Source organism: Rhinoraja longicauda, chromosome 4 (genome assembly GCF_053455715.1).
Source record: "Rhinoraja longicauda isolate Sanriku21f chromosome 4, sRhiLon1.1, whole genome shotgun sequence".
Taxonomy (NCBI): Eukaryota; Metazoa; Chordata; class Chondrichthyes; order Rajiformes; family Arhynchobatidae; genus Rhinoraja; species Rhinoraja longicauda.
In genome coordinates, this window is record NC_135956.1 from 65039576 (window position 1) to 65052801 (window position 13226).

The 13226-nt window shown below is 39.7% G+C and overlaps 1 protein-coding gene across 6 annotated transcripts in view; it reads left to right on the plus strand.

The window, feature by feature from the left end:
• The window catches only part of oxr1a (oxidation resistance 1a), a 279319-nt gene that overhangs the window by 204451 nt on the left and 61642 nt on the right, over positions 1 to 13226 (plus strand). For 5 of the 6 annotated variants that reach the window (XM_078397885.1, XM_078397884.1, XM_078397888.1 and 2 more), the window contains 2 exons: positions 613 to 797; positions 5165 to 5946. In XM_078397885.1, coding sequence (XP_078254011.1) covers positions 613 to 797; positions 5165 to 5946 — 967 coding nt within the window. The remainder of the gene's footprint in view (positions 1 to 612; positions 798 to 5164; positions 5947 to 13226) is intronic. The other variant, XM_078397889.1, reaches the window with a different exon arrangement.

The following is a 13226-nucleotide window of genomic DNA, read 5'->3' on the forward strand; positions in this document are numbered from 1 at the left end:
GTGGGATTTTGTTGGCTGGAGTCGGAAACAAGTCTCAACTTCCACACAGACACTGGAGCGCAAGAGTCGAAGAGCAGCTGTGGGATAGGAGACAGCATAGATTTCAATATGAATGCAAGCCTGATGGTTTGGAGGTGAAGGTTGATTGTTAAATTAATTAACTTCAATATTTTCTTTTTTTAACTTGTATTTTTAATCATTTGCTATTATATGTTAATAGTTTTTGGATATCTCTCAATGTCAGAGATCTGTTTTATTTTTTATGCAGTATGTTTTGGTGCAAATCCGCTTGGGTGAGTCGAACCACAGGTTCATTTTCCATCTGAACAGAAAAATGTTATTGTTCTTTCCAAAGAATGGCACCATCCCAATATCATTGGAAGACCAACCTTACATTATTAGCACACTTTACATACGTATGGGGCTCGAGCTGTCAACTGCTAACTAGACATGTGAGTGCTCGAAACTGAGGGGACTTGATGTTTCAGTAAGATGGATGAGGATACATACACTGGAACAATGGAGTAGTAAATCTCTTATTTACATTGAGGTCAGAAGATAATGCAAACCAGGTGATTTTAAACATGTGATTCCATGTCTTTCTCGTTACAGGGAGCAGTCACTGGTGTCCTCCTTGTGACTCCCAACAACATTATGTTCGATCCTCACAAGCATGATCGTTTAGTAAAAGAACTTGGCTGCGAGGAATATGGCATCATGTGTCCCATGGACGAGATCCTTTCAGCTGCTATGTACAAGGACGTGTTGGATAGTAAAATCAAAGAATCTTTACCTCCGTAAGATCCAACATTTGGTATCTGTTAACAACTAGTTAATGCAGCATTTTGTAACATATTAGAGTTCACAGTGAAGGTGACTAATTAAAATCTGTAAATTGTAGCCAAGAGCACTTCTCCATCTTATTCATCAAAAAAAAAGTAGCTGTTTATTCAGACATTTATGACACAAGTGCATTTCATTCTGTCTGTCACATCTAGTCTGATTGGTAAAGAGCTATCCAGGCCAATTCCAACTCTAGACATGACATAGCATCAAGTAATAAAAAGGAAATACAGATGCTGATTCATAACAAGGATAGACACAAAATGCTGGAGTAACTCAGCGGGTCAGGCAGCATATTTGGAGAAAACAGATAGGTGACGTTTCGGGTCAGAACCATTCTTCAGACAAGATCCTTCTTCCACATCAAGTACTCATCAAATAAAATGTTTAAGTGTGCTGCCAGTTTATCTCTTACTAATTTCTTCAAAAAATATCTCCTAATAAGTGAAGTAAGAGTTTCCTAACATTACCACAAATAATTTTATATAATTATATTAAATCTCCTCGCTGCCTTTTCTGTTCTTAAGAAACAATACTGGTCAGTCAGTCTTAAATATATTAAATAATTATCCATTCCATGTAAAAGTTCATAAATCTCTTCTAGTGATCTTATACTTTTCCTGTAATGTGGCCAGAACTGAGAACTGGTCTAAATGAGACGTGCATTGTGTTTTATACAGTTCTAAGATGTCCTTCGCCAATTAAGGAAAATATCAGGTCCGGCTTGTTAATCACAGTTATCTATTAAGAGTTTTGTCCTATGGATAGGAAATATTTAGATGGATGTGGGCCAGGTGGGACTAGTGTAGTTGGGGCTTTTTAGTCCTCATGGGCAAGTTGGGATGAAGGGACTTTTTCCATGCTGTATGACTCGATGACTCTTTGTGTCTGTGGCATGTGTTCCAAATATCCTTCTGTTCATTTATGTTTTCTACCATTCATTATATTTTGCCTTGCATTTGCAGAGAGCAAACAAGATTCTACCTCATAGATTTCTGGTTTTGATTTATTTGAGTGTTTTGCTCTCTACCTGTAAATATTTTATTCACATCTTCTGCACTTATTCAAATCTGCTTGTATATGTATTTACTTGTGTATACCATGCAAAACTTGAGATATAGCCCTGAGCTTAGTGAAGTGTCACTGTAATCATCCTTCTAGTCACTAAAACATATCTATTTTATTCAATGCCATCTCTTGCTGGGTCATTTGTAGATCCAACTTGGTATATTCTATTAGATCCTGTGATTAGATTCTTGTCAAATGGCTTGCTAACCGATGTAGGCTACATCAAATGCCCTACCAATAGTGACCCACCATTGTCAAAAAAATGCCGTACTCCTTAATATCCAAGAACACTGATGGTCCTTGATTTTCTTTAAAGTGGAAAGTGGGATATAACTTTTGAGATTGATCCAAGACATCAGGCATTGGTTATAGTAGACAGATGTATTTTAATGACTAGAAGGCCTTTTACATTGGGATTTTCACAGGATGCGCTTTTAGTGTTTTCCTATGATTTAGACAAATACAAGAGTCAAGATAGTAAATGTTTTGTATCGTATTATTTGGTCACTGGGAACAAAAATGGTACGTCTGGAGAATTCAGTCTGGAGAAGTATGATTTAATCTGAGGACAAACAAGACAAGTAAATATACAATAAATGGCTGAAAATCAAGAGCAACCATTGAATAGGGAGACTTTCGATCAAATTTCGGCCAGATCCGGCAGATTTCCTATCCTGCAAGAATCTGAGATTTTTGCAATTCAGTCACTTCTTGTTTACCATTACCAGGGCTGGACTAGCACATTTTGTTTAAAATGGCACAATAATAAAACTGTTTAATTAGATTTTACAAATTTAAGTAGCTGAAGCTTGGCTTGTTTTGGAAGCTTTGTGTTTATTCAATGGTGTATTATTAAATGATATGTTTAATGTGACACCGTCTTGATAATCAGCTATCAGTCAGACAATTTATTCGTCAGTTCATGGACAATGGATGCTGCATGGGTAAATAAAGTAAAGGCAGTGGCTGTATTACACCTTTACAATGAGCAGTAAGATACCCAGATACTGTAGATTCATCTATCGTAACAAAATACTAAAGATAGACACAAAATGTTGGAGTAACTCAGCCGGTCAGGCAGCATCTCTGGATAGAAGGAATGGGTGACGCTTTGGGTCGAGACCCTTCTTCAGACGACAAATCACTAATAATGTGTTATTGTTAAAGAAAGTGGCTGTAACAAATGAAATTACAGGCAATCTGATTTATTACTCCTTTTATAGTTTGCCATATTTAGATGTAACATTGCCAAGAGTGCTCCTGTATATTCATTTTATTTTAAAATTTACCATTTACCTAATTGTGGACTTACTGAAAATGCCTCTCGCAAGCATTTTAATCCAATTTTCTTTAAATATGTTAATTAGGTTAACTTTTGAATTGTAAAATGTCAAATGTGCACCTTTGTTATTTAAAAAAAAAACTACTATAATATTTTTTTGCAACATTGCAAGAAAATAAATTGGGTTCGTAAAACTTAAATACCCTTGTTCTCCAATTTAGCTACTAGGAATGAAATGCTTTAAATAGCTTGTGTAATTTAAATGTAAAGGAAAACATTACTATTAATAGATAGAGCTTGTTCACTTTCTGTACGAAAGCCAAGCATTGGATCATCGGGAAATTGAACTGCTTGTTACAATGGAAATCTTTCTGGACTTAAAATAAATTAACCAGAATATTTTTTTAATGGCTTTGATATCAGGAGTCAAGAATGTTTAATTGTCATATGTACTGATAACCGAACAATGAAATTCTTACTTGCAGTAGCATAACAGGCCTGTAAACATAATATTTAGGATAAGATAGGAACCAGCAGTAATCCAAAGGCCTGGACAACCGATTCAGAGACGCATCCAAATTTCACCAGGGCAATTGTGGAATTTAAATGCATTTAATCAGATATGTGGGGAATAAGAGGTTGGTATTGACAATGGTGATCATGAAGCTACGGATATGTTCTAAAAGCAAAAACTATTGACTTCATTTTGAGGCAATGTGTATAGTGCAGGTAGCTATAAAGATTCATAATCCACTTGAAGATATTCACCCTCATTTTTATTCTGAAAGGCGATAACGATCCTTATTTCTATATTTTACAATCTGGGAACCAAACTGTCACGATCTATCCTGTCACGCCCGTCACTTTTAAATGAGGACAGTTCACATTCTCTTCAGTTGCAGAAAATATGGGTCAATTTTTTTAACCTTTTTGTCAGAGTTTTGCAACACATAAACAGGCCAATCGGCCCACCACTATGCCTATCTATATTAATTGCACTAGCTTGCATGAAATTTTATGTCCCCTGTATGCTCATGCTAATCGAAACTCAGGATATAGGAAAATGAACATCTGCAGATACAAAGGGAAAATCTGAAATATAAACACAGAATAAAACAGAAAACTTGGGAAACACGCAGCAAGTTGACAACTTCAATGAAAAGACGAAATATTAACATTTTAAGTCCATGAAGAATCTGCTGAGTGGTCTAGCATTTTCTGTATATATCTCAGTGTTGGAGTTCCTCCATGCATGCATTAACATTGTGCATTGGTAGCTGAATAAATTGCTGAGTTTTCGTTGATGCCCTTTGAGATACATAGATTGACGAGAGGAATTTACCAGATTTAAAATGTTGTGTATTAGATGTTTTTTCTGAAATGTGAATATAAGAGAAAGCTTTCCGGCAATATCCTACAATATTCTCATCTTTCCGGCAATATTCTACGATATTTTCAAGTTTCTACTGTGACATTTTAGATCTTTTTATTTGTTCCATTATTAATCTGGTTACTGGAATCCTAAATTGCTCCATGAATTCTACAAATGACCACTGCATTGAGATGGCTTAGAACAACAATGTTGAGGTCATGTCAATCCAGGGATTGGTCAATATTACCGGAGTACTGAAAAATTATTTGAAATACCTTCCTCCTTAAGGTGAAAGTAATGGCACATTTTAGGGGGGAAATTGGCTGCTTTGCAGTTGTTGTTTTGGGTACACGGATAGTGTACTCTTTTTAAAATGTGAATGCAAATTAAAATTGGGAAGTTGTATATCTATTTGGAATACCGTTGATGACCAGAATAGATTGTCATCTCACTAAGTTGGTTTGTATGGTTTTTTTTCACAAATGTGAATCAGAAAATAAGCTAAAGATATTTTTGTTGGACTCGAATTTGGTAGTTCAGAGCTGAATAGTTTTAAGTACAGAAATTTATAGTTAACTTTCTTTTTCTTTCCAAAATAGAGAACTAAAATATTCTGTATCAATCAAAGATGTTCAACAGTTAAACCGAAGAACAAGGAGTAATACAGAAGAGGTTGACTCCAAATTGCGAGATACAGGGAATGACAGCACCAGCACAGCACCACGAAGCACAGAGGAATCCTTGTCTGAAGAAGTATTCACTGAATCAGAACTCTCCCCTATTCGGGAGGAGCTGGTGTCTTCTGATGAGCCAAGGCAAAATAAATCATCAGGAGCTTCCTTGGAATCTGTGCAAACAATAACCCAGTCTAGCGTGGAAGGATGTCTCTTGCCTTCGTCTGTGGCGATATTAGAAGCTAATGAAAAAATATTGGCTCAGACAGATGACATTCCGGTTAACAAACCCGTTGAAATAAAGGGAAATGAAAGTCAAACTGTTGAACAATCTCTAAATGACGAATGCGCTGAAGGTTTGGAGGCACATCGAAGTGAGGGTGAGCAGCCTTCCAATCATAGTCATAATGTGACCAGTGATGAGCACAAGGATGCTGAAGCTGATGAGTTGAAAGCAGCAGGCAGCATAACTCAAACTGCACTTGCTTTGGATTCCGCAGAAGTGAGCGAGAAAGAGAGCAATGATGAAATGAGAAAATCAGGGGAGGAATCTGCTCGGGATTCTGATGTTGAGGTGGAGGAGCTCCGAAAGCTGTGGAAGACACATACTATGCAACAGACTAAAGAGCAGAGGGAAACAGTACAACAAGCTTCCAACAAAGAAGTTGAGCAGAAACCAGGGAAAATGGCAGAAGGATCGCTCGAAGGTATAGTAACCTAATAAAATTACTATACACAAGTTGGCATTCTGTAGCAGATTGTGGTAGATAGATTAGTTGGAGCTGGTGGTTATGGCACATCTGGAGTTGTAAAAACTGCTTGATAAGATATCTGGTTAAGGATATGTTACTAAATGAGAGCCAATGAGGTTAAAGGTAATACGGGGATGTAGAGAAATAATTCCAAAACACAAGTTTAGTTTATTAATGTCATGTGTACCAAGGTACAGTGAAAAGCTTTTGTAGCATGCTATCCAATCAAAGAAAAGACTATACAAGGTAACAATCAAGCCGTCTACAGGTAAAGGAAAAAGGGTGCAACATTTAGTGCAAATTAAAGTCCGATGGAAGATGGTTCAAAGGTCTCAAATGAGGTAGATGGGAGGTCAGGACTGCACTCTAGCTGGCGAGAGGATGGTTCAGTTGCTCGATAATAGCTGGGAAGAAACTGCCGCTGAATCTGGAGGTATGCGTTCTCAAACTTCTACACATCTTGCCTGATGGGAGAGGGGAGATGAAGGAGTGACTGTGGTGAGACTGGTCATTGATTATGCTGGTGGCCTTGCCAAGACAGCTTGAAGTGTAGGAGGAGACATTGAAAGTGTGGATGGTTTGCGTGATGATCTGGGCTACGTACACAAATGGTTGTTGTCAGGTTGGCTAGCTGGTTGGGTGCAGCAGACATTTGTACTTTGCCTACATCGATTCACAATTCATATTAATGATTTTAGATGCAACATGCCCAAGTTTGCTGAAGTTCCAAAGCAACGTTGTAAAGTGAGCCGTGAAGAGAATGCGAAGGTTTAGAAATTGGTTGAGCATGTGTTGAGGATGTTGACCTGGAAGCAGATACTGACATTGGTTCACCTAGCTTGTCAGTGAATTTGAAGGAATTGGCGATAACTGCTTTGCTGCTTTGAAATGTTCACTAAGTTGTCTGTGTCTTTGAGGCAGGAACATCTGCAGCTCCATAGACTTGACTCTGGGTGGTACTGTGTTTGATGTATTAGTTTTTGAGTACAGTTTTCTGCTGGCAGCTGAAGGCTTGGCCAAGACATTCAATGCAGTGGTAAATTTTGACCTTCGTGTCTATCCTCAGAGATATGGTCCCAGACATATAGGGAAGTGATCCACTTTGACATGGTTCTTATTCATTGGATATTTTACAAGGCTTCCTCATAATCTTCCCCCTAATCTGCCTCATTTAAGGGATCATACACTGAGGGGGTCAGAGCACATTTTCTGGAGTTTTACATATTGAAGTTCATACACATTATGTCTCGAGGGTGGGTAGACAGATGTCAAGTGAACTGTTTAATTATTACAATTAATGAAGAAAATAATCTGCCTGGAAATTGATCATCTGTGTAACAGGAGCAGTAATGGAATGCTGAGAAGCTCACTGTGCAACTTTGGTATTGATATTAGTTTATTATTGTCACATATACTAAGATACAGTGGGAAGCTTAGTTGGTGTGCTATCCAGTGCATAAGGATTCTGTTTGTATATGATGATCCTAGGTCTCACCTAAGCTTGGCCATGCTAAGCGTGACTGTCCGATACTACGATTGAAGAAGGAAGTTCTGGTCCCGACCCGAAGCATCCATGTTCTCCAGAGATGCAGCGTTACTCCAGCAATTTCATGGTTTTTACACTATGATTCAATTTGCTTGCTGCCAGCCCTTGCAAACACTTTGGATTGATGTTTGGACCATTGGGATCTCTTCTGGGGCATAATAGATGATTTTAACTTTCCCAATATACATTGGGGCTGAAAGTGTCACGGGCGAAGGCAGAGTAACAGAAGAAGGGTCTTGACCCACAACGTCGCCCATTCCTTCTCTCCAGAGATGCTGCCCGTCCCGCTGAATTACTCCAGCTTTTTGAATTTATGTTGTACTTCCGTTAATTAATAACCTTTTGTCAAAACATCCAAGTATCAAGAGGACAGTGGTGGCTGCCAGTAGAGTAGTAAATGTTCAATGTTTTGAGACTAATACTTTGTACAGGGTTGATCATCGTTGTAAAAACAAGTCCTTAAAATCTGTTTTGTGAAAATCTAAACATTTATATGGCCTCAATCAGAATTCATCAAGACACAGCTGCTGGGCACTTTTCCATTCTCTTCCTGCAGATCAGCTATAAAATAGTTGCAGCAGAGTTGGCTTGTAACCAACCTGTTCTCCACAGAAGCAGTGGCACTCCCTTGCAGTTTCCCTTGCCAAATGGCCATCCGATTGATTTTGCAAGAGTATATAGTTAAAAGCTCTTGATATGTGACGACATGAACATTGGTGGAATTGTTGACAGTGTGGAAGAACGTTTTAGCCTTTCAGAGTGATAACAATGTGTTAGTAAAATGGACTGAGAAATGGCAGATGGAGTTTAATCCAGACAAATGTCAGGAGTTTGGTTTAGTTTATTGTCATGTGAGGTACAGCGAAAAGCTTGTTGTTGCGTGCTATCCAGTCAGCAGAAAGACGAAATGTTATTACAATCGAGCCGTCCATAGTGTGCAGATAAAGGGAGTAACATTTAGTGCAAGATAGTCTAGTAAAGTCCGATTAAAGAGAGTCCGAGGGTCTCCAATGAGGTAGATGGTCTGCTCTCTAGTTGGTGATAGAATGGTTCAGTTGCCTGATAACAGCTGGGAAGAAAATGTTCCTGAATCTGGAGGTGTGCATTTTCACACTTCTGTACCTCTTGCCTGATGGGAGAGAGGGGAAGAGGGGGTGTCCGGGGTGAGTCTTGTCCTTGATTATGCTGGTGGCCTTGCCGATGCAGCGTGAAGTGTAGATGGAGTCAATGGAAGGGAGGTCGGTTTGTGTGATAGTCTGGGCTGCTTCCACAATTTCATGCGGTCTTGGATGGAGCGCTGTGTTGCATCCTGATAAAATGCTGATGCATTTTAGGACTACTGATAAGGTTAGGATATTTACCATGAATGATACAGCCCTATTGAGTATTGGAGAACAAAGGAACCTTGCTAGATACAAGTCCATAGATCTTGAAGGTGGTAGTGCAGGTAGATAACAGGACTAAGAAGACATGCAAGATATTAGATTTGAAAACAAGAGCAAGGAGGCTATACTTCAGAATTATCAAATATATTGGTCAGCAGGAGAACTGCATGCAATTCAGGTCCTTCTCCGTGCCCTCTCCAGCCTATCAGTAGAGAAGATTTAGAGATTCACTGGAGGTGTCACAGTGGCGCTGCTGGTAGAGCTGCTGCCTCACAGTGCCAGAGACACAGGTTCGATCCTGACCTCGGGTCGGGTGCTGTCTGTGTGCAGTTTACACATTCTCCCTATCACTGCGAGGAATTTCTCTGGGTGCTCTGGCTTCCTCCCACATCCTAAAGATGGACAGGTTTGTAAATTGCCCCTAGTGTGTAGGGAGTGGATGAGAAAATGGGATAAGATAGAACTAGTGTGAATGGGTGATCGATGGTGGGTGTGGACTCAATGGGACGAATGGCCTGTTTCTATGCTATATCTCAAAATTAAAACTATCCACTGAGATAAAGACTTTGTTATGAGGAGTTTGTTCTCCCTGGAGTGGAGGAGATCAAAAGAGAACTTGAAGGAGGCGCTTGAAATTGTGAGGGGCATAGATGGGGAAGACTGCAGGGAACCTCTCTCCATATCTGAGGTAGTTAATAGTAGACGATTGAAATTTAGGGGTAAGAGACTTAGAAGGATTTGAGCGGGCCCTTTTTTTACCCATGGGTGAGTGTCTGGAATACACTGCCTGAGAGAGTAGTGGAAACAGAGGCACTAACAGCTTGAAGAAGTGTCCAGATGAACACTTAGAAGGCTATGGGCCAAATACTGGAAAATTGGTTTAACATGTATGGGTGCCAATTTATTGGCATAGAGTGAATGGCCTATTTCCAGACTCTATGACTTCAGGTTCTATGGAATATTTGCATTCAGTGACTTTCCTTTAAAAGCTGATTAATGTGTTTGTAATGAGTGAGAGACTGCAATGTCAGAGTTGTATCTCTATTGGCTAGGTCAAGCAGACATTGTTTACATATTTGGGAGCATTGATGAAATCATATTATTTGAATTTCGTTTGCATGCTTTTGAGTCCATTAAATTGACACAGATGCAAATGCAAATTTACAATGGTAAGATAGTATGCACATCATGTTTACATGTTGTTACATTCGCTTTGTGCTCAATGGTAGCCAGTGCAGATCAGTCTAATTGCCTGGATAAGTAGTTCGCATTGTGGTGAGTTACCTATATTATAACAGCTACTTGGAAATAATGTCCTGATATAACTAATTGCAGTTATTTGACTGCTGAAATTACAACCACAACAACATCAATTAAGGCAGATGCCTCAAAAGATCTTCAATAAGTACAACTGATTAGAATCTTAAATGTAGGAAAATAACTGCAGATGCTGGTACAAATCGAAGGTATTTATTCACAAAATGCTGGAGTAACTTAGCAGGTCAGGCAGCATCTCAGGAGAGAAGGAATGGGTGACATTTCGGGTCGAGACCCTTCAGACTGATGTCAGAGGGGTGGGACAAAGGAAGGATATAGGTGGAGACAGGAAGATAGAGGGAGAACTGGGAAGGGGGAGGGGAAGAGAGGGACAGAGGAACTATCTAAAGTTGAAGAAGTCAATGTTCATACCGCTGGGCTGCAAGCTGCCCAAGCAAAATATGAGATGCTGTTCCTCCAATTTCTGGTGGGCCTCACTATGGCACTGGAGCAGGCCCATGACAGAAAGGTCAGACTGGGAGTGGTGGGGGGGGGAGTTACCCTCCCCCTTCCCAGTTCTCCCTCTATCTTCCTGTCTCCACCTATATCCTTCCTTTGTCCCACCCCTCTGACATCAGTCTGAAGAAGGGTCTCGACCCGAAACGTCAACCATTCCTTCTCTCCTGAGATGCTGCCTCACCTGCTGAGTTACTCCAGCATTTTGTGAATAAAATCTTAAATGGCTCTTTATAGATCCAACTTATTGGTGTTAAGCAATGCTCCATGTTTGGTGCGAGGTGGCCGAAACCACAGGTGCAATGGATGGACGCTGATGTGGTTTGATTTTCAGTATGAGGAGCCTTCGGAGAAGAGCCCTTGATGCATTTTTATTTGGGGGGGTAGATGGAAGGGGGGGGGGGGGGGGAAGGAGGATTAAAACACTGCATTGATTCTATTTACTTTGGAGCTTTCTTTGCATTAAGTCATAGAAATTGATTTTCTATGAGCAGAAACTCCCCAATAGTTATGTACATCTTTGCACATCATTCCTGGACAATTGTCTGCAGACAAGATTACATCTTTCAGTAGCTGCACAGATAGTCCACTGAAATTGAAGGAACAATTGCTATGCTATACTGTTCAAAGATTTTTTTTAAACACTGCAGATGCAGAAAATCTAGAAAAAAAGTGCTGGAAACGCTCAGCAGGTCAGGCAGCAAACGTGAATGAGAACAGCTCACATTTATTTTGGTATTCTCCTTTCTATTTATCAATTCTAAACAAAGCACAAACGATGGGGACTGCAGAAAGTGGTGAACGTTACCCGGTACATCACAGGTACCGATATCTCCATCATTGATGGAACCTACAGAAAGTGCTGCCTCAAAGGTAGTTAATATCATCAAAGACCCCCACCACCTTGGCCAGGCTCTCATCTTGCTGGTACCATCAGGAAGGTATAGAAACCTGAGAACCATGACCTCCAAGTTGAAGAACAGCTTTTCCCGTCAACTGTCAGGCTCTCGAACCAAACTGATCAACCCCTTAACCACAACTCTTATCTCAGCAAAGATCTATTACGGACTTTGCTTTGGTTGCACCATGTATTTCTATTTGCACTATTATAATCCGATTACCCAGTATTATTGAATGTTTAATTTAATATTGTTTATTGTATGGTTATTTGTTGTGTTAATGAGGGTGTAAAGCTGCAGCATGCAAGAATTTAATTGTTCCTTTCTTAGTGCACATGACAATCACTCTTGACTCAGCAAAATTATTGACAAAACATTAACTCTTTCTCTCTCAGTATTTCCTACATTTACTGTTTTACTTCACAACATAAGCCTTTTCTATCAATCTGATACCATTGTTACCTCTTTAGTTAGTTGTGGATTAATTCCCTTTCCCATTGAATATTCCTCACTGGATGTGTCTTTGTTGAGAATTATAAAATACTTAAAGACAGATGTGTATAGCAATTCATTCTTCCCTTTAATTCCCACAATTAAAGCATGAAATAGTCTTCACCCTACTATAGTTACTCAACCAGGCGCAACTAAATTTAAGGCAGCTCTTCTTCTCCAAGAAGCCCTTCTTGCTTAAGTTCATACTCCGCCACTTCCAGTTTAAATTCCATTTGGAATATTTTGGAGGACCAAGAACCAAGAAGAACTGTGTGACATGGCTTTTTCTATCATTTTGGCCACCTCTCCCTTCACATCAGTGTAATTGCTTAAAATAACGTTCGAGACCCTATTTTAAGACCTCTCTCAGTCATATCCTGGTCCCTCTTCCTCAAACGATCCTTTACCAAGTGATCATTAATTAATCCTGGCAAATCTAAAATAGCCTGCACCTGGTCAGGTGTACAAAATATTATTCTAGAAAACTGTCCTGAATATCATGAACTCCTCCGCCTGTGTTGCTATGGCAATGTGATGTTCCCAATCTATATGAACCATGAAGTAGCCAACAATTTTGCATATCCCTTACTGCAAACCACCTTGTTTGTTGATATGCATCCTACAGTGAAGCCACTCTTAGGCCACCCAATGTTTTTTTGGGTTATTTCTCCAACCAAACTGTTTCTTTCTGATTGTTTCAGCCATTTGCTCACCATTTCCTTTGTTATCAGTGTTGCCTTTTCCATTGTGTCCATCACCTTGGTCACACTGTAACCACATTTATATACAGGTACTCCACAGGTTACGATGGTTTCACCTGCGATAGTTCGACTTTGCGATGGTGAAAATGGCAGGGACGCCAGCTCGCTTCCGGTCACGTGATCGCGCGTTTTCAATACATTTCGACTTACGATACTTTCTGTTTCCGATGGGTTTCTCGGAACTGAACCAAAGGATAGGAGCAAAGACAAAACTGATAACCCAAAGTCTATATAGTTATGTAGTTTGGAGCTTCGTTTGAGGTTGTAGTATTTAATAGCCTGCTGGTTGTAGGGAGGAAGCTGTTCCTGAACCTGAACCTTTACAGTTTTCAGACCCCCATACCTTCTTCCCGGTGATGGGAGTGAAATGAGAGTGTGG